The 26,705-nt window shown below is 44.7% G+C and overlaps 1 protein-coding gene across 4 annotated transcripts in view; it reads right to left on the bottom strand.

The window, feature by feature from the left end:
* The window catches only part of INSC (INSC spindle orientation adaptor protein), a 278,332-nt gene that overhangs the window by 97,491 nt on the left and 154,136 nt on the right, over nt 1–26,705 (bottom strand). For 3 of the 4 annotated variants that reach the window (XM_025186251.3, XM_075928031.2, XM_075928027.2), the window contains exon 7: nt 20,714–20,827. In XM_025186251.3, the coding sequence (XP_025042036.3) occupies nt 20,714–20,827 (114 nt within the window). Of the gene's footprint in view, nt 1–2,150; nt 7,706–20,713; nt 20,828–26,705 lie in introns of those variants that run through there. The other variant, XM_075928028.2, reaches the window with a different exon arrangement.

Raw genomic sequence — 26,705 nt, 5'->3', positions numbered from 1 at the left:
TTTTTTTGGCATGGAGCCAGAGCTGCCCCTGGACAGGCAATGGCCCCACGCCATCATACTGCAAGTTTTGCTGCATCTGCATGACACAGTCATGAGGCTACTTCCCCATCTGGACCCAGACCAGAGGTATGAAGCCCCACTGCCCTTGCCTCTAAACTTCTTCATGGAGAGGCATTTTTGGAGGCTTGACACCAGCTCTGACTGGTGGAACTGGCTCATTATGGAGCTCTGCGATGACCAGGAGTGGCTCTGCAACTTCTGGATGCAGAAGGCCACTTTACAGAGCTGTGTACCTAGCTCGCCCGGCTCTGCAATGGCAGGACACCCATGTGCGGCCTGCCATCCCTGGAAAAGAAGGTCCCTATTGCCCTCTGGAAGCTAGACATCCCCAACAGCTACCATTCCATGGGACACCAGTTTGGAGTGGGCAGGTCTACTGTTGGGTCCATCCTGATGGAGATAAGTCATTGTCGGGGGACAGTCACAGTTTGGGGGGGAGAAACGGAGACTGTCAGGAAAGGGCAAGGCGGAGTGGGGGATGGGGTGGAGTGGGAGTGGAAGGGAGCTTCTCCACTCACCCTGAGCTGCTGGGGAAGGGGGAGTTCTGAGGAGGGGATTCCCGGAGTGTTTAAGGAGGAAGATGGGTGGTGGGTTCTCCTCCTAAGAGATAGGGCACCCCTTCTAAAATTTTGTTGTCTGTCTATTTGTCTCTTTCTGCAGGTGGTGAGGGCCATCAGTTCTGAGCTGCTGAACAGGCTCGTCCATCTAGCAGACCTGGACAGCATCGTGGCCGGCTCTGCTGCCCTTGGCTTCCCAAATTGTGGAGGAGCGCTTGGTAAGACACACATTCCAATCCGTGCACTGCCCCGTCGAGCAGCCCAATTCATTAACAGAAAGAGCAACTTTTCAATGGTCCTCCAGGCCCTGGTCGACCATCGTGGCCAGTTTACTGATATTTGTGTTGGGTGGTCGGGGTGGACACATGATGCCTGCACCTTCAGGAACTCGTACCTCTACCAGAGGCTTCAGGCAGGAACATTTTTCCCGCATCATGACTTTGCGGTTGGGGACATGCATATGCCAGTGTGCATAGTGGCTGATGCCGTGGCTGATGAAGCCCTACACCGGCCACCTGGATGCATGCAAGGAGCAGTTTAATACTCATCTTAACTGGGCTCGCAACCAGGTGGAATGTGCATTCGGACGTTTAAAAGGGAGATTCCAGTGCTTGCTCACAGAGCTAGACATGCGGGAATGCAATATCACTGAGGTGGTGGCTGCGTGTTGCGTTCTCCATAACCTGGTGGAGAGGAAAGGGGAGGCCTTCCTACCAGGGTGGGGTACAGGTGCTGATGGTCAAGAGAGGCACTTTGACCAGCCCCGGACAGCTGCCATCCACCAGGCTCACCGGTCTGCTGTTCGCATCCCAGAGACTCTTTGTGAGCGATTCTCTATTGGAGGCCACTGACTCTCCTGAGGGGCTCCTGTCTGGGGGCTTGGCCCTGGCCCAATACAAGCTTCCCTCCTCAACACTTATCCTGACCCTGTTTGTAGAAATAATAAACACCAGGGTTTGTCTGAAAAGAGTAACTTCTGTTTTATTGTTATAAATATCAATAACTGAAAGAATGTATAACTGCTGCAAACATAAAAAAGCTTTTGTTTATTGCACATAGTTTTTCCTCAAAATATACTTTCTCCATCAAAAATAAACATTTTCTTAAATACCAAACACTGTGTTTAACTGGGATGGTGGGGGTGCTTGAAACCTGGAGGGCGGAAGGGGACTTGAAACCTGGATGGGGGAAGAGGATCAGGTTGGATGGTGCTTTCCTGATTGCAGTTTCCTGCTGGCGCCTCATGTTCAGGGTCCACCATGGCCTCAGGATCCGGTGTGGTGACTGTCTGTTGGCTGGACAGCAAAGGGTAGGTGCACTTGGGTCTGGGAGGCCTGGGGGAGAGGAGGGCCCGGGGGAGAGAGGGGCTGGGGGACTGGGGAGCTGGGAGAGAGGGGGGCTGGGGGACTGAGGGGCTGGGGAGGGAGATACAAGGGGGGAAAGGGATGGTGCTGTGGAAGGAGGGTTTGGTAGGGTGGGGTCATGGGGTGCTGGAGGAGCAGGACCAGGCACTGGAGCAGGCAAGCCACAGACCTTCCTGAGAGTGGCACACAGGGACGTGCGCTGCTGGACAAGCTCCTCCATCAGCCGATCATGCCACCGAGCCTCTGCCTCCGTCCTCTCTCGCAGGATGGTGTTGAGCTCCTGCACAGCCGCCACATGCTGCCTCAAGATGTCTGCATAGACACGCCTGTGTCTGCGGCTCCCATGTCCCTGAGATGGAGGTGGGGCTGGGGTGCTGCAGCCCTCTTGCACAGCTGGTCCGGCTGCGGAGGAAAAGAGGACGACACAATCAGTCATGTGTGCAACAGCTGTCCAAAATGGCATGCCCTCTCCTTCAGACAGAGGACTCAGACATTCTGAATGTAACACCATGTGTGACCTGGGCATCAGCCTGAGCATCACAGGGGTCCCGAAGTGCCAATGAGACCTCACACTGACAACCCACCTGGGTGTGTTCTGGACATTGTTTATGCCACCACCTGGCGCACCCCCATGTGTCACACTGTACCGCTGAACATGTTGGCACATGCACAGCCAGCTGCATGATGTCCATGGTGAGCATTACAGGTTTCCCTTGTGCATCACCCACTGTGCACCCACCTCCCCGACCCTGTGTGTTACATGACCTCACTGCACTCACCTGCTGCTTCATCTCCAGCATCAGATGACACCTGGGAGGCCTCTGGGGTCTGGGTGACTGGCTCCAGAGTAAGGGTCACCATCTCCTCGCTGTCGTACTCCTCCAGCACCATCTGCATCTCCAGACTCCCTGGACTGCTCTAGGTCCTGCTCTGGCGTGTCCACCACAGGGTTCCCCAAGCCAGACTGGAAGACGCATGCTTCCCCACCACCAAGGATCTGGGCCAGCTCCGAATAATAAGGGCAGGAGCGGGGGGGCTGCCCCAGAATGGGAGCTCTCCTCCCTGGCCTTTATTTAGTCCTGGTGCAGCTCTTTCACTTTGGAGTGCACCTGGTCCTGGGTGTGGGAGTGGTGCTCTCTCTTGGCCAGGGCCTCTGTCATGCAGCCAAATATGTCCGCATTTCGCCGCCTGGTGTTCAGGGCTTGTAAGGCCTCCTCCTCTGACCAGAGCTCAAGAACGGTCTTGAGCTCTGGCCCAGACCATGCCAGTGCCTGGCATTTGGAGCCCCTGGTTGGGTCCCCAGAAGGCTGTCTGGAAGGGCCAGGAGGGTCTTGGGGCTGGGACATGGCTGCACTGGAACAGCTATGTGCTCTGGCTGCTTTGCTGCCACAACTGGCTGTAAGAGTGACTGTCCCTTTAAAAGATGGCTGCAGACAAGAGATGCAACGCATGCCCCAGATTCTCCACCAGGGCTTCTTCCCTGGAGGCCCTTATTTTCAAAAAAAAGTGGCTCCTCGCGTCCACACACACTTTTTTTGACGGATCTCCATCGAAAAAGGCGTTCTTCCTCGTGAAATGAGGAGCACCGCCGTCAAAAGAAAAGCCGCATTCTTTCGATTTAATTTCGAAAGAACGCAGCTGTAGTCTAGACGCAGGTGAAGTTTTTTCTAAAAAAGGCTACTTTTTTCGAAAAAACCCTACAGTCTAAACACAGCCCAGGTGTAACCTACGCAAAATGACTTTGCCTAGTCAACGACGAGCCTCAAATGCTAGTTACATATACTCAATCAGAGACAAATCCTGAAGAAATCTGAGCACCTAATTCTCCTATTGACTTCAGTGGGAGATGCAGGCACACCCAACACTTTAGAGTTTGGCAGTTTCTCCATTCTGAGTATAGTTGACATAATAAATGACATTAATAAAAAGGAATAAATATAAATTTAAAAAATCCAAACATACACTTTCCATGCATTTCTCCTATTTTTACTAATTTGTTTCAAATGTTAAGGCAGTGATGCCTTAAATTATGTAAAAAGCAAAGATATAATCATCATGGAAGCATTTGAAATGTGTTCTCTCTTTTGTTGACAGTAGATGAAAGAACTTAGCCTAAAGCACTTGGAGATTGCAGGAACTAATTAAAAAATAACCAAACTTGAATCGAAGTTTCAAAGGTAGAAATCCTCAGGAATCTTCCTAAATACACCTGAAAGGTCCATGTATTATAATATTTTTCAGCTTTGTAGATCTGTCTTTTTGGGGTGTATTTTTAAAATTTGTTTTCCATTTTGTCTTTTACCGCTTGTGATGCCTAGAAATACTATTACAGACAGAGCTTTATTACCATAGGGGTTTGGCATGAATGTGAACCAAACTTATTGATTTCTGTAATGAAAATATATTACTCTATGATTTTGCACTTTCTGTATGAAAACAACACAAACAGTAAAAGACTTTGTTTAGAGTAAGTTAAATCTTACAAAATTATACCACTCTAACAAACAACAGAATTTTGAAAGATAAGCTCTGAATAATCCTTCCAGGTAGAAATTTTATACCATGCCTTTGGCTATGCATGCGTAATTTCCACTAATATCAATGGAAATAATATGCATGTATTTAAGATCAAAATGTGCTCCTACAATCATTATATACTATATATAGTATATATACAGCAGAAGCAAAAAACTATTGCATAGCACATTATTAAGTCACTAAAACTAATATAGGCAATATACTAACACAACTACTTTATGATCAGTTATACCTTTCTTTCTTCAAAGGTTATAAAAATGCTTGACAAATATTATGTCTCCAAACACACCAATGAAGCACACTATACTATTTCTAATCCCAGTGCAATTGTACATGTGACTATTTCAGATTCTAATTTCCTTGAAGTTTGTCAGCTACAAAGAAAATGCACTGAACATTACTCATTATTGAAGATCTGCAATTCTGTATTTCAGTCTTAATAAGTGAACTTATGCTGCTGATAATTCCCAAATAATGATGGTACTTTTATTGCAAGCTTTCTGTGGGACAAACAGCCATCCCACTTTATCTAGCCTGGACAGAAACGAGTTAGACATATTGCTCAGCAGGAGATACTACAGGTTGAACCTCTCTAGTCCAGCACCCTGGGGACCTGATCAGTGCCAAATGAGAGAATTTACCAAGTGATGGGAAGTTAACATTGTTTAGCAACATTACCAACACTTCCATTACTTACTGGGCTCTTAAGAAAACATTTTGGTGTAAATTAGAGCTAACTAAGTGCACAGAACACTGAGAGCTAGGACTTGTGGCTGTAAACAAATTTTATGGGCTCACGGGAACCTTGGCCAAACCCATGATAATTGGACACTCAGCTAACTCAAATCATACCAGACCACAGATATTGCTGGACCAGAGTGCTGGACTAGAGAGGTTCAACCTGTATCTATTGGTTTGTAACTGTATACTGTATTGAGCTGATCATAAGGAATGACCCTAGGAAAGCTGAAAAAGGAGATTTCTGCTTCTATACTGAAGACTAAGATCAACACCAAACCCAAAACTCTCAATTGCCACTGACTTTTCAAGGAGAGGTGAAGACTCAGCACTTCCCAGGAGACACTTCGTGCCTTGCAAGAACAAGTACCTTCATCTTTAATAAGGATTATCAAATGATTCAGCCTGATGGAGATTAAAATATATAATACATAGAGATGTATGAACTATTTCAGATAAAACAAGGAAGTTGACCTCACAGAGCCGTGCCTGTTTTAGAAATGAATTTAAAAAGCAAACATTTCCAAGAGCTTCTGACATACCAAAGCCCATTTCCCCCTTTCACACCCAAATTCTTGCTTGAAACCTAAATGTACTAAAATATGCCAGCAATCAGAATAGTATCTTATATCTCCTTTTATTCCTCTGAGCACCATAGGAGGGCAGGTCTGTGGCATGGTTAAGGGGCTTTCTTGCTCTTAAGGAGACTATTAGCATACTATTAAATCACAAGCCATTAGCATTACCCCTTAATTGTCCCTATGCTAATTAGATTCACTTACGGCTAAGTCTGGTTCTTTTCCTTTATTTATATACCATTTATTTGTTATTGGCTTCTGTTGGTTCTTTTAGCTGTCATGAAGCAGAATTAATTTAGAAACAATCTGTTTCATGTAAGCCAATTTTCACAAGTGCTAGACTCCCTGGATAAGATTTATAACTCAGGCTGTTGAGGTCTCCCTATGATCTCAAAGCCTAATGACTGATTTTTAATGATCATTCTATGATTTATGGGTCCTGACATGGAAGGTCCAAGGGAACAAAAATCTAATAGACATAGTGTAATAAAGAGAAGAATTTTGTGAAAACAGCTCTGCAATGGCTGGACAAGATACAGCTAATAACTTAAGTCAGGCCCTTGCTTTAATTCCATTTGCTTTTCAAAGTATACACATTTCTCAGGTCTCCATCCTGTTGTCACATACATGTGTAAGCATATGCACACACACTGGGGTGTCCTTAAGATTTATGAGGCCCCATGCAGTACTATTAAACTGGTGCCCCTATGTGGGGGAAGGGCACAGTTTTTTGGAGATGCAATTTTATAATCAGGAACACACAGTACATTCAGAAACTGACTGTATATACCTGGGGGTTCCACATGCCTGTTCAATGGCTTCATTACCACTTTCATTGCTTGTTCATAGGTCCAATGTTCTGCTGATGGGTCTGGGCATGGTTTCAAGTTAACTAGGGCTATGTCTACACTGGGAAGATTTGGTGACAAAAGTACTGTCAACGTTCAAAAATCTGTAAAAGTGAAAACCGGTCCAACTAATTTTTCTGCCTCCTATTGTGGACATTTAATGGCCACAGCGCTAGCTCCCCAGTCAATAGATAGAGCAAAGCAATGTGGATAAGTATCCCATAGTGCAGTGCTGTGGGAAGGCAGACCTGATCCCAGCACTTGGTGGGATTCGTTCTACGTTGTCTTACAGCATTCTCACCTGCTGGGAGCAGCATGATAAGTATCTCTGTGAGCTCTCCGTGCTAGGGAATGTCAAAGCCATGCAGCAGTCTCGCCAGCCTTCCCCCTGCAGCAGCAGTCTGCCTGCTGCTGCAATTCTAGCAGGGCAGAACAGGAGCATTCCAACCATTTGCTCTTTCTGTTTGTTCCCCAAAGGGAGCAGCTCCCTCAGCTGTCAGACACTTCCCAGAGCTTTGAAAGGGGAATGGTACATGCTTGGAGGGCAGCAGAGATCACACAACATTCATTAGAAATCACAGAACACCGAGCAAAGCTACCAGAGCAGGAAATTCTCAGTTCTCTGGACAAAACAAACCACAGAGTCCACAATGGCTCTTTGTTGACAATAAGGGAGGGGAAAAGACAAAAGTCTCTGGTGGGGTGGAATTTTTTTTGTCACAAGAACTGGATGTTTTTCCCAACAAAGGTTGTATTGTAGTGTGTATGCTCTCAGGGTATGTCTACACTACAAAGTTAATTTGAACTAACAGACGTTAGTTTGAATTAACGTTGATATGCGCTACACAGGCAAACCGCTAGTTCGAACTTAATTCGTACTAGCAGAGCGCTTAATTCGAACTAGGTAAACCTCATTCTACGAGGACTAACACCTAGTTCGAATTAAGTAGTTCGAATTAAGGGCTGTGTAGCCACTTAATTCGAACTAATGGGAGGCTAGCGCTCCCCAGCTTTCCCTGATGGCCACTCTGGGCACCACCAGGGAAACTCGTCTGCCCCCCTCCCAGCCCCGGAGCCCTTAAAGAGGCACGATCTGGCTATGGTGCCTGTGCCAGGTGCAAGCCTGCCAGCACCCAGCCAGCAGACCCTGCACCTGGCACGGCACGAACCAGCTACCCGCTGACACCCAGCCCTCCGCCTCTTCCCGGGACCAGGCTGGCGGCTCCCGGGAGCCTGCCCAGGTCCAGTGCAGAGATCGTGGACCTCATCCACGACCTCCACACTAGGCACAGGAAAGTGGCCGTCTAGGGCAGGATAGCTGCCAGCCTGGCCACCCAGGAGCAGGTTGGCATGAAAATCAGGGTGGTCCAGTGAGACCCCCGACCCTGAGCTTAGAATGGCCGTACTGGGTCAGACCAAAGGTCCATCGAGCCCAGTAGCCTGTCGGCCGACAGCAGCCAACACTAGGGACCCTGGAGGGGATAGACCGAAACAATGACCAAGCCATTTGTCTCGTGCCATCCATCTCCAGCCTTCCACCAACAGAGGCCAGGGACACCATTTCTACCTCCTGGCTAATAGCACTCCATGGACCCAACCTCCATGACTTTATCTCACTTCTCTTTAAACTCTGTTCTAGTTCTAGCCTTCACAGCCTCCTGCAGCAAGGAGTTCCACAGGTTGACCATTTGCTTTGTGAAGAACAACTTTCTGTTATTAGTTTGAAGCCTGCTACCTATTCATTTCATTTGGTGTCCTCTAGTCCTTCTATTATGGGAACTAATGAAGAACTTTTCTTTATACATCCTCTCCACGCCACTCATGCTTTTATAGACCTCTGTCATATCCCCCCTCAGTCTCCTCTTTTCTAAGCTGAAAAGTCCCAGTCTCTTTAACCTCTCTTCATATGGGACCTGTTCCAATCCCCTGATCATTTTAGTTGCCCTCCCCTCTCCCAACCTCTCTTTTTCCCTCTTCCACCTCCTTTTCCCAGTCTCCCCAAGTTTTGTTCAATAAAGAGAGTTTCTATTTTTGAACACACGTGTCCTTTATTTTGTACGTCAGGAAGGGGGGCTAGGGAGGAGTAAGTGGAAGGAGGTGAGGGAGGAATGGGGTATGAGCCCCTGATGTGGAGGACTGGGGTGGCTCTGCGGGCTCCTCGGGGTGGAAGCTCTCCTGCAGCCCCCCCGATTGACCCCCCCCCCGGCTGGCAGCCTGCGGCAAGTGCAGCCGGGCTGATGGCCGAGTCCTGTGATATGCCAAGTGTGGGCATTCAGGGCACTCCAAGCCAGGACTGCTTTGCTGTCCCTCATCAAGTTAGACAAGCGAGCGGGGAACCCCTGAGAACTGTCTGTCCAGGGTGGGGGTCGGGTCCCTTTAAGCACAGCCCTCGGCTAGCCTGAGACAGCAGCTCCACGCTCTAAGTCCTAATCTGATGCCCTGCTGGCACTGCTTCTGGCCATCCTTAACCTCGGTTCAGGGTCCACTCAATGTGGACATGCTAGTTTGAATTAGCAAAATGCTAATTCGAACTAGTTTTTAGGTCTAGATTCACTAGTTCGAATTAGCTTAGTTCGAATTAACTAATTTGAATTAAGTTAGTTCGAATTAGTGCTGTAGTGTAGACATACCCTCACTATTTTGTCCTCAAAGGCAGATTTTGGCAACAAAACATGCCAGAGTAGATAAGACCGACTTCTTCTCAGAGTTAGACACACTGGCTACGTCTACACTGGCCCCTTTTCCGGAAGGGGCATGTAAATTTCACGAGTCGTCGTAGGGAAATCCGCGGGGGATTTAAATATCCCCCGCGGCATTTAAATAAAAATGTCCGCCGCTTTTATTCAAAGTAAGAATAAGAGCCTCCGGAAAAGGGCACTTTTTCCGGAGGATCGGGGCCAGTCTAGACGCTCTTTTCCGGCTTTTTTAAAAGCCGGAAAAAAGCGGCGGACATTTTTATTTAAATGCCGCGGGGGATATTTAAATCCCCCGCGGATTTCCCTACGACTCGTGAAATTTACATGCCCCTTCCGGAAAAGGGGCCAGTGTAGACGTAGCCACTGAGTTGCAGCAGTCACAGAACAGGGATAGGAAGAAGCAGGTGGGTGGACATTAAGACCCAATGGTGTTCCCGCTTTTCTGCATATGGGTAAGGATGGCTGTGCATACACACACAAAATAGATTACTGTCCAAAATTCACAGCATAATCCTAGATTTTTCTTTATTCAGAGTAACACATCCCACACAAATAGGGCTTCTTTCTTCCTCCCTATTTCTCATTTGCTTAAGACATTACCTTTTATACTGCTGAGTAAGCACTAAAGTGATCCAACTGATCGTCAGCCAGGGTGAGGCAAAAGAATAGTTCTTTCCCACCACACAGTTTTAAGATCAGACATAATGGGATGAACATACATACTACAGGTTTCACTAGAAAGGAAACAATTTGTTTCTAATGGACATAACATGCCTCCACCAGGAATAAGAGGCCAGATCAGTTTTTACAGTGATTTTTTTTTTAATGTCACAACTTTTAAAACTTTAGCAAAGTAACATATTGGGGGGGAAAGAACAAAATCTCCAGCAAGAATGAAACAAACCAACCTCATGCAGATCGCCATACAACATTAGCATGGCACCTGGTTTTAAAGAGCTTATTCTTAGGTAATCTGTGAAACCTGAAATGGGGTGAACGATGGGGGAAGGGGCAGAGGATACAGCTATGGGACATGGATACAAGATCCTAAAACCCAGGGAGAATGAGATTAAAAGCTGCATGAATTTTATGGGTTTGTTTACTATAAGTTTACTGTTCCTCCACTCTCTCCCCCCACACTAGCTTTCACTAGTGCATAATGGTTTGAAATAGGGCTAATGTGAAATACTGACAAGGAAACTTCAATATCTGGGAGGCTGATGTATGGTGCTTAGCTTTCACTAAAAATTACACCAATTTTCACCTAGCCCCCAATGAAATTGTGGACTCATTTCCAGAATCTTTTTGCTCTGTCTCTCAAGAATCACTTATGCCAGTGCATAGAGTACCAAAAAAAAAGACAAAAATACAATTATTCTGATCTGGTGGCATAACATTGCCATTTTGTGCTCACTGTGCACTGGTGTAAGTCACTATACAAGATGCAGGGTGACAGAGAATCAGGCCCAATAAGTTTTTGTGCCTGGGAGAAATAACTATGTGTGGGTGCTGCACCCAATACCCACCTTTTTTTCAAAGAAAGACCATTGTGCTGGTAACATCTAAAGGTTCTTTGAGAAAGGGAACTTGTCTGCTTCATTATTTGGAACATACTTGGCACATCTTGTGCTACTGCCCTGTAAATATCAACCAATATGAGTGGGTAAAGAACCCTCTGACTTTAGACAAACCACTTTTTCTTCAGATGGGACCCCACAATTGTAAAGAAACCAATTGAGAGGATGATTCTGACACACAACAGTTCCATGTTTTCTCAAAGATGGCCTCTTAACAGTGTTTTTGGACACCACAGAGTGGAGCTCATATACCAGTTCAGAGCAAGATAAGCATCTCACACTGCTGCCAATTTCAACCAGTCATTCAGATTCCACTTAATTCACAGAAATGGAAACCGGGACAATAATTCCCTGTCACAAGCAAGTGTAAATTCTGAGCCGCCAAAGAGTAACACGTGTACATGATTTATTAGGGGAAAAATTAGCTAGACTGGCCCTTTTTGCCTCAACTTTGAGTAGGGGTAAGGAAGAGCTCCAGTGCACCCGGGGAGGCCAGGAGCAGTAGTTCAGATGTTGGTTGGGGAAGGTGAGCCAGAGTGAGAGCATGGGGGGCAGACTAAGGATAGTGGCTTCAGTAGTATTACTGAGCATGCTCAGTATAAGCCAAGCAGCAAATTGGGGGGGACCAACACCATCTGTCTTTCCCACCTTCCCTCCTCCCCCCATCACCTCTTTCCAAGGGCTATTAAGGCACTGGAAAACACTAGGGGTTTTTGCAAGATAACTTAGCAGTTAGCTGGCAGGAGCACTGTATCTAATGCTTATATAAAAGAAAGAAAATTCAATAAGTATTAGAGCCACTCAGCTCTAACACTAATATAGTCTGACATCTTGTGGCAAATCACTTAAGGGACACTGGTAGCCTTAACATTTTAATATATATTCTTACTTTATTACTAACTCTGTGATGAGAGCGAGAGAGAGAGATAGAGAGACAGACTGTCAGGACTTCTGGGCTCTATCTCAGCTCTGGAAGTGGACTGGGGTCTAGTGAATTACAGCAAGGGGTATATACATTTAGGCTCTATTTTAAAGCATCAGAATGGCCATATTGTGTAAGATCAATGGTCCATCTAGTCCACCTGTCTTCCAAGAGTGGCCAATGTGCTTCAGAAGGCATGAACAGAACAGGTAATCATCAAATGATCCATGTTCTGTGTCACCCATTCCCAGCTTCTGGCAAACAGAAGCTATGGAAAACCATTCTGCCCATTTTGTCTAGTAGCCATTAATGGGCCTATCCTCCTTGAACTTAATCTTGTTATAATTTGTGCCTTTACACCAACTTTCTGTGAAGAAATAATTTGTTTTGTTTTAAAGGTGCTGCCTACACATTTCATTGGGTGAGCTTCTCTTGTTATTTATTCCTTCAATAACATTTCCTTACTCTATTTTTCCACACTGTTTATGATTTCCTAGATATCTAACAATCCCCCCACCCTTCAGTCATCTCTTTTCCAAGATGAAAAATCTCAGTCTTGTTACTGTCTCCTCATATGGAAGCTGTTCCTTACCTTTAATCATTTATGTTACCCTTTCTGTACCTTTTCCAAATCACATACTTTCCCAAATCCTCTCTCTCTCTCTCTCATATATATATATATATGTCTACACTACCACCCTAGTTTGAACTAGGGTGGTAATGTAGGCAACCGGAGTTACAAATGAAGCCCGGGATTTGAATTTCCCGGGCTTCATTTGCATCTTGCCGGGCACCGCCATTTTTAAATGTCCGCTAGTGCGGACTCCGTGCTGCGTGGCTACACGCGGCACGGACTAGGTAGTTCGGACTAGGCTTCCTATTCCGAACTACCGTTACTCCTCGTAAAAGGAGGAGTAAACCTCATCCCACGAGGAATAATGGGGCTGCCGACAAAGGGCTTTGATGTCGGCAGGGGAGCATCCAGACTAGCGTGCTGAGCCGACAAACAGCTGATCAGCTGTTTGTCGGCTCAGCGCGGCAGCCATGTAAATTTAAATGAAGCCGTGATCATTTAAATCGTGGCTTCATTTGCCTTTGCCTATCTGTCTAATCTACATAGCTCCATCGATGGAGCCATGTAGTCTAGACACAGTCTAAGTGCCATGTGCTCCCCCGTCCCGAGACCCTTATTGACCTGGGGGTAAGAGAGTGGAAGGTCCTTTGCAGGCCGGATCAACCAATCTGGTGGGCCGGATCCAGCCTGTGGAGGTCTTTTTGTCTGTCCCGGAGTTAGGGACTTGATCCATCCCCTAACATTAATTGAGGCAAGAACAGGTGCTAGGACAGTTAACTATGACAACACTGTACGGGCTGGATTCAGGCATGTATTTTGTAGGGATATTTGGTATTAACAAATGAAATATGTTTGCTAGAATTCATATTTTCTATTTAGACATAGTTGTAATTACAACATACAGCTGTTTGTGTTTCATGGTCAACCCCTGCTTTTAGCATAGTGAACAACATAAGGTTCAGTTGCAGTACAACAGTTTAGGGGCAGATTTTCAGAAATGCTGCTCTAACAAATGTAGGGGTGCCAAGAACACTGTGAAAAAAAATCAGAACCATCTTAATGTGTAACATTCTTCCTACACACAGCTGAAGATGCATCTTCCTGTTACTGTTTGCTAAGGCTGCCAATGTTTCCTAGACACACTGCTGAAGGTTATATTCTTGTCATTACCTAAGATGGCTTGTCCTTGAAAAGAATTTTTAGTGAGAAACCCCCAGCAAAAAGCTCAGAGTACTAGGGGAAGAGATGATAAAACTTGGTGGCTTTCTCTCTGAGTCAATATTCTTTTAAACAAAGGCCACATCATCATGTAACTTGTAACACGAACAGACAAAACTGAACCTGGGAACTCTGGAGTTTACTGCATGAGCTGCTGTATACACCTCGAGCTAAGGAGTGTGGGTTACATGTAGCCTTGGGCCTGTGTTAGAAGCAAGCAGCAGGAGTTCTTGGAAGCATTCTGGCTGCCTCAGACTGTCTCTTGTATTCTTTTCACAATAGTAGAGATAAGAATGGACTTTTTCAAATGCTTATTTTGGTGAGATTAAGCCCAGACACAGTGTGCAATTAATGCTGTCTATAGGAGATTTCTGAGGGTATGTCTACACTACAGCATTATTTCAAAATATGTTTTTTTGAAATAGTTAATTCAAAATAAGTTATTTCTAAATAACGCATCTACACACAAAATGCATTTCGAAATAGCATTTTGGCATTTCAAAATAGCGCGTCCACACTGAGTGGACGCTGAATCGCATTTAAGGCTGGCCGGAACCAGGTCCGGCAGAGCATCAGGTCAGGAGTTATTGTGTGTGGCTGCTGCCGGAGGCTATCTGAGGCCTGTGCTTAAAGGGACCCCCCTGGACAGCCGGTTCTCAGCTTTTCCTGCTTGCTTGCCTACCTCGATGAGGGACAGCAAAGCATTTTGTCTCTGTGTGCTTTGATTGCCCTCACTCGGGACACCACAGCACTCTGCAACATGGAGCCAGAGCTGCCCCTGGACACTCTGGTGCTCCTCTTGGACGCGTTGCTGAGAGCCTGGCTGCACTTTCTGCAGGCTGCCATCCGGGAGATCCATCAGGAGGCCCTGTAGGAGAGCTTCCACCCTGAGGAGCACTAACAGTCTCCCTGGTCTGCCCCACTGGGGGTTTGTGCCTCATTCCTCCCTCACGTCCTTCCACTTACTCTCCCCTCAACCCCGCTTCCTGATGTAAAATAAAATACATGTATTTTCATGAACACAAACTCTCTTTATTTAACAAAACTCGGGGGAGGGGCAGAAGAAACTCTGGTGAGACTGGGGAAAGAAGGCGGGATAGGGGAGAAGAGAGGGTGGGAGAGGGGAGGGGGAAAACCTGGGAGGAGGGAGCTGGAAGGGGGAAGCAAGGGGAAGAAGGGGAAGGGGAAGCTTAGGGCTCAGGGTTGGGGGTCTCACCGGACCAACTTGATTTTCATGTAAACCTGCTCCTGGGTTCGCATGTGGCCTTTGGTGTCCAGGCTAGCAGCTATCCTGCCATAGATAGCCGCGTTCCTCCATCTAGGGTGGAAATAATGGACATTGGGGGCATCCCCCCAAACCTGAATAAGGTCCATGATCTCCACCCTGGACCAGGAAGGTGCCTGCCTTCTCCCGGCCCTGGCAGGCTCCTGGGAGCTGGCAGACTGCTCCTCGGCAGTGGTAGAGGGCTGGCTGCCAGTGGCTTGCTGGCTCATATTTTGGGGCCACTGGGGGGGCAGTGACTGCTGGCTCTGGGCTGGCAGGCTTGGAGCTGGCACAGGCACTGTGGCCAGAGTCTACCCCTTTAAGGGCTCCAAGGAGGGGGGAGAGAGGAGTGTTCTTGGTTGAGGCTGGAGTAGCCACCAGGGCACCCTGGGAAGGCTGGTGGCCCCCTATTTCAATATAAGTGTCTACACAGCACTTATTTCGGAATAGCTATTTTGAATTTGGCGTTATTCCTCGTGGAATGAGGTTTACCAAATTTGAAATAAGCGCTCCGCTATTTCGAATTAATTTCTGGGTAGACGTTAGTAAAGTTGAAATAACAGCTGTTATTTTGAAATAACTTTGCTGTATAGACATACCCTATGTAATCTGATAGGTTACCAAAACACATTTGGTTTCAACTACAGCTTTTTAGATCACAACATACTAATGGCTCTGTGTCCTTAAAGGATGAACAATCATGCACCTAGGTAAATCACTGACTACATCACAGAGACATGTATAAATAAGGGTTGGGTTTGAAAGCTCCCCTCCTCCCTCCACAAATGGCTACATTTTGCATTCTGCCCTCCTTAGCCCTTGAATAGACAATGGCAATAGCTGCAGGTAATCACTTCAGTTCAATATGCTTTGCAATGCTCACTGGAGAAAATCTCTACACTTGAAAGAGACTGAACAGAGGCAGCTATCTGACAATTTCCAGAAACACCTTAGGAAGCCATAAAGGACACAGAAAGCAAAGGTGGCTTTAAGCCAGCTTTCTGCTCCATAATCCTGGGACTGGCTAGGGGACTAAAATGGCATTTTGCCAAGCTATAAGTCTCCTCTTGAGAGGCCATCATGGTAGCAATAGGCTGCAGAGCAGTGTGCTTCAGGCCATGACACATCTCCTCCTACTTCCAGTCCCAAGAAGGTGAAGGAGGAGATGATGTAGTTTTCTATGCTTGCTTTGTATCCACTTGGGATTCCCTCATATTGATGGACTACTTGGTGCTCATTTAGAATAGATATATAGTGCCTTCACACCCTCAAAAATCTCTGACTTCCTGTTTGACATTGGGTAAATATTACCTTTCTGTGCTTTAACTTAGTTCTCCATCTGTAAACATGGGGGTAACAATACTACATTGTCAGGATAAACATATTAAACATTTGTGAATCACTTTGAGATCTTCTTATGAAAAGTGCTATATGAGAATCAATATTGTTGTGCACCAATAGAATACTATTTGTATGAAAAAGCCATTCTGCATGAAATTGGTTGTTTTACCTCCCTCCACTGAGTTCCATGAAGATGCACCTTAGCCAAATTTCAGGAGCAGAGCAGGGGAGAAACTATTCTCCATGGCATTTTAAACACATTGCTCAGTGATCATATAAATATACTAGCACACATGGTTCCTTTCAATATGTTGCAGAGCTATTGAGTTAAGCCTTTAACTAGAGCTGTCAAGCGATTAAAAAATTTAATTGTGATTAATAGTGTGATTAAAAAAGTTAATTATGATTAATCACACAATTAATCACATGCGCCTCCCCTTTGAAACACCCCGGTGGCATTTCAACTGCAGTCCCCAGCTGACCCTGGGCTCCATGCAACACTGCCCCTCGGAAGCGCCACGGCAGTGTTTCCAAGGATCAGCTAGGGCCGTCGTCCCCAACACCACGCATTTCAATGCGCCCGCCAGGTGCTCGAGGCTGGCTAGTGTCCCCGCCCCCTGGCGCCCGGCGGGCAAACGGCCATGCCCCCTGGCGCCCGACAACCTCAAAAGGTTGGGGACCGCTGATCCCTGGCTCCACTTGCACTGCCCCTTTGAGGTGCTAAAGTGGCACTTCGAAGGGGCAGCACAGCATTAACACCTGTGATTAACGCGTTAAAAAAAATAACGCATTAATCCTGTCCTGTGTTAATCACATGCGTTAACGCAGGTCAATTAACAGCCCTACATTTAACTCAAGGATTCAAAGAAAGTTAATTAAATGATCCCACATAAATATATTATATTAGACTATAAGGCTATAAGGGAAAAAGCCTCACTGCAGTTCAAACAAAATAAAACATCTAAGGGTATGTCTACACTGTCACCCTAGTTCCAACTAGGGTGGCTAATGTAGTCATTCGAACTTGCAAATGAAGCCCGGGATTTAAATATCCCAGGCTTTATTTGCATGTTTCCGGGCACCGCCGTTTTTAAATGCTCCGTAGTTCAAACTACCGGCCCGCGGCTGCACGTGGCACGGGCTAGGTAGTTTGAATTAAAACTCCTAATTCGAACTACCGTTACTCATTTAGAAATGGTGGCGCCCGGGAACATGCAAATAAAACCTGGGATATTTAAATCACAGGCTTCATTTGCAAGTTCGAATGACTACATTAGCCACCCTAGTTCAAACTAGGGTAGCAGTGTAGACATACCCTTGGGCTGTGTCTACATTGGCATCCCTTTCCGGAAAAGGGATGCTAATGAGACACTTCGGAATTGCAAATCCAAGGGGATTTAAATATCCCCCGCAGCATTTGCATTTACATGGCTGCCGCTTTTTTCTGGCTCGGGGTTTTTGCCGGAGAAAAGCGCCAGTGTAGACATGATTTTCCGGAAAATAAGCCCTTTTCCGGAAGATCCCTTATTCCTTATTCCTACTTTCAAGTCTACACTAGCCGCTTGCTTTTCTGGAAAAGCAATGACAATCTACTGTAAAATTGTCAGTGTTTTTCCAGAAAAAATTTGCTGCTCCCGTTCGGGCAAAAGTCCTTTTCTGGAAAAACTGTTCCGGAAAAGGGCCAGTGTAGACAGCACAGTAGTCTTTTCCGCAAAAAAGCCCCAATCGCGAAAATGACGATCGAGGCTTTTTTCCGGAAAAGTGAGTCTACATTGGCCATGGACGCTTTTCCAGAAAAAGTGCTTTTCCGGAAAAGCATCCTGCCAATGTAGACGCACTTTTTCCGTAAATACTTATAACGGAAAACTGTTCCGTTTTAAGCATTTCTGGAAAAGGGTGCCAGTGCAGACGTAGCCCATTAGTATCCAACCTACTGGAAGTATTTTTATTAACTTCTGACATCTTTAAACCAAACCCAAATTACTTGTTCATAGTCGGCCAATAATTTAAATTGCATATGGCTCCTGGAAAGTTTGATCAAAAAATTGGCATCAATTAATGTACATATTGCAAGCCTCTGGTTTCAATGATAAAATAAAACCTAAAATTACTTGTCTAGTTTAATCTGAAATTACTCAAACTTTGTGATTCATGTATTATTGATTCAGCCATGAGTCTATTCTTGTAGAAACATCTTCTTGTAGAATAATTATTTTCTTTTAGATTTAAAAGCAAATTTATAAATACAAGCTCTTTTGACATTAGTCTTTACACTCTTTCTTGAAATGCTTTGTAGGGACTTCAAGTAGAGTTCTAGTGTCTTACAATGTACTTTCAATTTTAAAAACACACCAACAAAACACTGTAAGCCTACCCTTTATTAATGCCAAATATTTCCAAAGGCTGGTAAAATGACTGACAGATAAAAATTAATTCTGCATTTGTCTACTGCCCTTTCCTGTTGAAAAGGACATGATCAGTTAATTTCCTACAGAGTTTCAGTTAAATTCATACATCCATCCAGAAATTCAGTTTATCATTCAATAGGTCTCAGAAGAACATGATAGTCCCTGAAGATATTCTTGCAATGGCTCATGGAATTAAATAGTTAAGCAAATCATATAAAATTTAAAATATGCCCAGCTAGTTGCAGATTTAGAAATGTTAAAGAAATGCTAATGGTCCATTCTCTTCTAGGTATGTCCATGTAAGTTTCATCAATATTAACAGGTGGTAGGCAGGACTACCAAGGGAACAACTGAACCCTTTATTTTCAAATATCCTCCTGGCCATGACAGACTTCCCACTGATATCAATTGAGATTGTGTATGGATTGGGGTTGTAAGAAGAAAATATTTCTGAATGGCACAAGGTGAATTTTCAAAATACTTTACTAGTGTAATATAAGGTTAGTTTTCTCTGAAGCATAAAATTCCTGTGGTCAGCAGGTCAGAAAGGGGTCATTCCAATGTCAGTGAAAATGGGGGTGAACATTATTAAGAAGCCCAAACAAATCTGTAATTCATCAAAAGCCTATCCTAAATATTAAATGGCAAAAGATTAAACATACAGGAAAGCAGCCAGCCCTCTAGACAATTCAAACTTCAGTAAACAAGCTTAGGCTCCAGAATGGATGGTTCTTCTGGGCGATCAGTGATATGATGTAAATATCTCCTGAGCAAATATGCTGTGTTCTATTTGTGTTCAGCAGACTGGACCATGGACTATTTCAGGAGGACTATATATATATATATATTAGTCTCTAAGGCATAGGTTCTCAAACTGGGCGGGGGGCGTATGCCCCCCTGGAATATGTGAAGAAATTCCAGGGAGGGGTGCAAGGCGACCCATCCCCCCCACCCCATCCCCCATCAATCATCCCCCAAAAAAGAGCCTGGTCTCAGGAATTAAAGGGGCCGCAACTGTTTTTCCTTTTTTTTTTTTTTTTGCTCAACAAGTTTTGCTGCTATTTTGGGGGAGAGGGAGGGTTTCTCAAAAATCAAAAAGGGGGCATGATGCTAAAAAATTTGGTAACCATTGCTCTAAGGATATGTCTATACAGCAACATTATTTTGAAATAACTAGCGTTATTTTGAAATAACTTAGTCCACGTTTACACAGTAGGCAGTTATTTTGAAATAATGTCAGAATACTGTCAAGCTGAAGGACTTCTTACTCCAACTCCTGTAACCCTCATTGTACAAGGAGTAAAGCAAGTCAGAGGAAGAGTGCTCTGTTTTGAAATATGTGCTGTGTAGACACATCCTAAGGTTCCATAGAACTCCTCACTGTTTTTAAAGGTCTGGATAACATGGTTACCCCTCTGAGACTATTTCAGGAGGGTTCAGAGTTCCATCATTACTATTAGCCCCATGCAAAGGAATTTAAGGGGAGAAATATTGAATTAGTACCTCACAAAAGATTTCAACCTCTAAGTAAATAGCTGTGTTATGAACACCACAATTACATTAAAACATGTCAGTACTGAGATAGGGTCACATATTCCATGACACTTACAATGCAATGGCATCTGTGCCATTCTTTCCCCAGTTGCTTCTGCCCTGTATATCCATATTTTTGGATTTTTTAAATAAAAGGGAAAAAAGGGTTTCTTAAAATAAAAATATTTTTCATTACACTGGATTAGCTTAAATAAAAGGGATCAGCCTTATGCACTACAGAATTTGTATTACAATCTGTATAGTATATTTATCATAAATATCCCACCAGGAACTCTAAATCATCCAACAAGCCCCATAATACATGATAATTAATCTAGTTCTAGACTTGCATCTGGATTCCGTTACTCACCCTCTCAGAACAAAAAGCAACTTCCCCAGCAGTGCATCCCTCAACACTTGGAAAACATCTGGGCAATTGCAACTATACTGAAACCAGCAAGTAAACTCTATGCTGAACCAATCTGTGTGCTCCTTACCTTGGCTATGATGCGGCACAACTGAGCACCTTCTTGAGTGAGACTGAATAAACCGCTGGTAGATGACTCTATGATATATATATCATCTGACGAATTTATTTGTCTCACAAGGTTCTGTGCAATACAAAAAAGATAATAAACACTAGTTACTTCCAATGAGAAGAATCAAAGGGAGAAGCTGTGGGAGGTTTTTTGGTGGAGTAAGTGAATCTAGTCAGTTTAACCAGCTTCAAAGTTACTAATAAGAAAGAAAGAAAGAAAGAAAGAAAGAAAGAAAGAAAGAAAGAAAGAAAGAAAGAAAGAAAGAAAGAAAGAAAGAAAGAAAGAAAGAAAGAAAGAAAAGCTGTATGGGCTAAATTCTTCCCTTGTTAACACTAGGGTACCATACTTATTCCAACTGTGTAGATGTAACTGAGGGCAGAATTTTCCCATACAACTCTCTGGTTGTGTCTACACTGCACCCCTTTTCTGGAAAAGGGATGCAGATTAGACACTTCGGAATTGCAAATCCGCGGGGGATTTAAATATCCCCCGCGGCATTTGCATTTACATGGCTGCCGCTTTTTTCCGACTTGGGGATAAGCCGGAGAAAAGCGCCAGTCTAGACGCGATTCTCTGGAAAATAAGCCCTTTTCCGGAGGATTTCGTATTTCTTATTCCTACTTTCAAGTAGGAATAAGAAATCCTCTGGAAAAGGGCTTATTTTCCGAAGAATTGCGTCTAGACTGGCGCTTTTCTCTGGCTTATCCCCAAGCCGGAAAAAAGCGGCAGCCATGTAAATGCAAATGCCGCAGGGGATATTTAAATCCCCCGCGGATTTGCAATTCCGACTCGTCTCATTAGCATCCCTTTTCCGGAAAGGGATGCCAATGTAGACGTAGCCTCAATGTAGAGATTTCTAATTAAAAAATAATGTATTTAAAATACTGAAGAGAGAGAATTGCAATTAATTATTTAATTTGCTTAGGTCAGCACTGACATATTGGTATGAATCTCCTATCTTTTACACCAGAGTAATGCTGCAGACTACTGACCTAACAGGTGTTTTCCTCTTCTAGTTTGCATGGTTCTAATAACAGGCTTCTGCTAAGATCTATTAAATACCTTTGAATTATAGAGGAAGTCTCATGGGTCAGTACATGACCTTTTGACAGAAAAACCACTGATTAAGTCTCCAGTAAATGTATATGATTAAATTCATATTTTCTTTTTAAATTATCTGGTTTTACGTATTTACCGCTGCATCTGCACAGACTAAGAGGGTTGTTAGAAGAACAGAGACTGCATGATGCTAATTAAATGTTCTCTCCACCCATGCATATCATCATCACAAAGAAGAAATACATAATGATAATGGTCTTTAAGAATTAAAGATGCACTGTTTCTCTTTTTCTCACATCTGTGAAAGAAGTTCAGAGAAAAATCCCACATTTTCTAAGCTTATATCACAAAATTCAGTCTTCTTCTCATCAACAGATTGTATTCCTGTCTAACTTTTAGTACCACACACACACACACACACACACACAAAGCCACAAAACTCTATTGCTTTACATTTCAACATTAATCCAGATCAGAATAAAATCCCCATAATGCATGGCAACATCAATCAGGACAGAGAGCTGCTACTACTGAGTTGGCTACTGTGACCATGTTTTCCAAACCAAAATGGGGACACATCATATAAGGGTACTACCATCAAACTTCAGTCACACCCCCTGTTAGCCACACTCCTAACCCCATTAGCCATGCCCCTGACCCGGTTAGCCTCTCCCCTGTCTGCTTAAGCCCCATCTCCCTGCCACAAGGAAGTCCCAGGGTCAAGTACTTCCAGGGTAAAGATGGATACATGACTGGAAGTAAAAGGTGTCAGGTCACCCCTCTAAGAACTCCTCCCACCATCCTCCACAAAGGATGGGCTTGGGTCCCATAGGGCTGTACCAATAGCAGATTTGACCAATCGGGGCAGTGACGGGGCAGAATGATCTGTCCAGAAATGGGTCTTGTGATGCCACTAAGAATTTCTGCTACCACCCTCTACCAATCAGGATAGATTTGGGCCTCATAGACTGCCCCAAGAGTGGATTTGACCACGGTGACACATGATATGACAAAGGATTTTTTTTCTGATGTGTCAATTTATGTATATGAAAAGTCATACAAAAGTACAAAAATTAAATCACATTTAGTTATACGTTTAACAAATCACCTTCATTGAAAAGAACTGCATGAAAAGAAATACAAAATTCAGGAAAAAATAAATATATATAGGTTAATACAAAATTTACATTGTCATTTTCATCATTCATCTACTGTTGAAGTTGATGGCATATTGTTCCACTTGTACTTGTTTGAAGAACTCAGCTTGCTCAATAATTGTTTCTTCTTCTTAATTTTTTTAAACATCTCTTGGCAAGTATATGACTGATTCATTTGGATCATCAAGAGAGATTTTACAGTTTCAATGGTCATCATGACTTTTCAAATCCCCAAAAGTTGTTAATCAGCAAAAATGACCTTTTGAACACAGCGTTCGTACCCAGCAGCAAGGGGACAAATTTGCACATTTTCTTTATGTTTGGAATATTAATGTTTTCATGGGGAAAATCTTTAAGTACATTCAACCATCTCAGATCTGTAGATAATTTCTCCTTGTCCCATTCGGCTAGCAAGTTCTCATTAAGATATGATTTAAGGATACAAAGTTCATTAAAAAGATCATCATGTGACAAAGTGGGAAGTGCACTTTAGAAAAGATTCCATGTCATAAGAACATAAGAACGGCCGTACTAGGTCAGACTAAAGGTACATCTAGCCCAGTATCCTGTCTACCGACAGTGGCCAGCACCAGGTGCCCCAGAGAGGGTGGACCGAAGACAATGATCAAGAGATTTGTCTCCTGCCATCCCTCTCCAGCCTCTGACAAACAGAGGCCAAGGACACCATTTTATCCCCTGGCTAATAGCCTTTTATGGACCTAACCTCCATGAAATTATCTAGCTTCTCTTTAAACTCTATTATAGTCCTAGCCTTCACAGCCTCCTCTGGCAAGGAGTTCCACAGGTTGACTATACGCTGTGTGAAGAAGAACTTTCTTTTATTAGTTTTAAACCTGCTACCCATTAATTTCATTTGGTGTCCTCTAGTTCTTCTATTTAGGGAACTAATAAATAACTTTTATTTATCAGCTCTCTCCACACCACTCATGATTTTATAGACCTCTATCATATCCCCCCTCAGTATCCTCTTTTCTAAACTGAAAAGTCACAGGGTATGTCTACACTACCCTCCTAGTTCGAACTAGCGGGGTAATGTATGCATACCGCACTTGCTAATGAAGCCCGGGATTTGAATTTCCCGGGCTTCATTAGCTTAAGCGGGGAGCCACCATTTTTAAATCCCCGCTGCTTCGAACCCCGTGTAGCGCGGCTACACGGGGCTCGAACTAGGTAGTTCGGACTAGGGTGCCTATTCCGAACTACCGGTACACCTCGTTTCACGAGGAGTACCGGTAGTTCGGAATAGGACCCTAGTCCGAACTACCTAGTTCGAGCCCCGTGTAGCCGCGCTACACGGGGTTCGAAGCAGCGGGGATTTAAAAATGGCGGCTCCCCGCTTATGCTAATGAAGCCCGGGAAATTCAAATCCCGGGCTTCATTAGCAAGTGCGGTATGCATACATTACCCCGCTAGTTCGAACTAGCGGGGTAGTGTAGACATACCCCCAGTCACTTTAACCTCTCCTCATATGGGACCCGTTCCAAACCCCTAATCATTTTAGTTGCCCTTTTCTGAACCCTTTCCAAGGCCAAAATATCTTTTTTGAGGTGAGGAGACCACATCTGTACACAGTATTCAAGATGTGGGCGTACCATAGTTTTATACAGGGGCAGTAAGATATTCTGGGTCTTATTTTCTATCCCTTTTCTAATAATTCCTAGCATCCTATTTGCCTTTTTGACCGCCGCTGCACACTGTGTGGAAGTTTTCAGAGAACTGTCCACGATAACTCCAAGATCTCTTTCCTGATTTGTCGTAGCCAAATTATCCCCCATCATACTGTACGTATAGTTGGGGTTATTTTTCCCAATATGCATTACTATACACTTATCCACATTAAATTTCATTTGCCATTTTGTTGCCCAATCACTCAGTTTGATGAGATCTTCTTGGAGTCCCTCACAGTCTGCTTCTGTCTTGACTATCCTAAACATGTCTTTTCCAGATCATTCCATTCAGGGCTAGATAATTCAGATAATTAACAAAGAACTCCCCCATTACCAGCTGCACCAGATCCAAATCACAATGAATATCATCATTAGACATTTTCTTCTGCAGTTCTCTTAGTTTGAGCAGCAAAAACTTTTCTTCTAAATTCTGATACAACCACAAATATTCACGAGGCTTCTGGCGCCGATACTTTCTGCCCCTCCATTTTGGAAACAGCATCATGGAAAATAGTGGCAACATTGTTTAAGAACCACGACCAAAGTTCTGACTTAGGATCTTTGAAAAAATTCTTAGAATAATGGGGGTATTTTCAACTGATAAAAAATAAGCTCATAGCAGTTGAAACATTACCACCAGGATTTGACAAGTCAGTGTATCTACAGGCAGTCCCCGGGTTACGTACAAGATAGGGACTGTAGGTTTGTTCTTAAGTTGAATTTGTATGTAAGTCGGAACTGGTACATATTGTAGGGGAAACTCTAGCCAAACATTTTTTTTAGTTTTGGATAGCATAGGGAAAGGTTAACTCCCCTCTAATGTTTGTTTTGCTGTCTGTTCCCCTGTTCAGAAGATTTCACATCTATTTCTGTCCCTGTGACAAACTCAGGACTAAAGGAGTAACTCATCAAATACCAAACAGCTCTGCACCATGCTTTGAGCTAATAGCTTTATTTCCACACACCACCCAGGGTTCTAGGAGGAGGGTCCTTTTTTTGCTAACACAATGAGGCCAGCACTTTGTTTGTTTTGGTGGAGTCTTTGTTTGCCCAGGGAGCCCAGCATGTATAGGGGGAGGAGGGGCGGAGAGGCTGCTTTTCTCTGCTGTTCGGCAGCCTGTTGCTCAGGGGAGGGGGCAGCCTGTTGCTGGCAGGGGGGGAGGGGGGAGGCGTGCAGGATGCAAGGCCGCGGGGGGGGGGGGGTAGCGGGCGTGGGGAGGCACTTTTCCTCTGCCCGGCAGCTCTGCGGGATCCCTGTCCCTGTGGCCAGCTGCTGCAGGCAGAGGCCAGTTGGAGCCGGCCGAAGAGGAGGAGGAGGTGGATTCTAGGACCCAGATGAGCGAGCCCCGGGGACGCTGCTGCACTCCGTGGAGCCCGGCATGTATAGAGGGGAGGAGGGGCAGAGAGGCTGCTTTTGTCTGTTCGGCAGCCTGTTGCTGGCAGGGGGGTGGGGGGGCAGCAGGCGTGGGGAGGCACTTTTCCTCTGCCCGGCAGCTCTGGGGGACCCCAGTCGGAGCCGGCCCGAGGAGGAGGAGGATCCTAGGACCCAGGTGAGCGAGCCCCGGGAATGCTGCTGCGCATGTGCGGGAGTTGCCTCACCCCGTTCGTATCTAGGGATCCGACGTAAGTCGGATCCACGTAAGTCGGGGACTGCCTGTACTCGCCTGTGGCAAGTAGATTTCAGCCGGTCACCCCATTCACCAGCGGCACGCACATATGCAATGCGGGTCTGGTGCATGTGCAGTGCAGAGCTGGCGAGTGGATTTCGCCACGGTTTGTCAAACCCTGATTACTACTATTCTTTCAAGAGCAGGCATCAGTCTCAGAAATCCAGTGTTTGAATATAACAAAACTGGTCTGTAGTCCACTTCAATAAAATCACAAAATTATTTCAGTATCTCCATTCACACAGTATAAATGTGAAAAAAGAGAATATTTTTACAACAACAACTTCCACATCAACTGGAAGAACATCAGATGTGGAGTTAATAGTATTGTTGCAAATGCGTGCCATGAAACCAATCCCTACCAATGTTCTCTTGCAGC

The sequence above is a fragment of the Pelodiscus sinensis genome, chromosome 5 (genome assembly GCF_052426305.1).
Source record: "Pelodiscus sinensis isolate ZL-2025 chromosome 5, ASM5242630v1, whole genome shotgun sequence".
Classification (NCBI taxonomy): domain Eukaryota; kingdom Metazoa; phylum Chordata; order Testudines; family Trionychidae; genus Pelodiscus; species Pelodiscus sinensis.
Note: the sequence above shows the minus strand (reverse complement) of the source record. Positions and strands in the feature narration are given on the sequence as shown.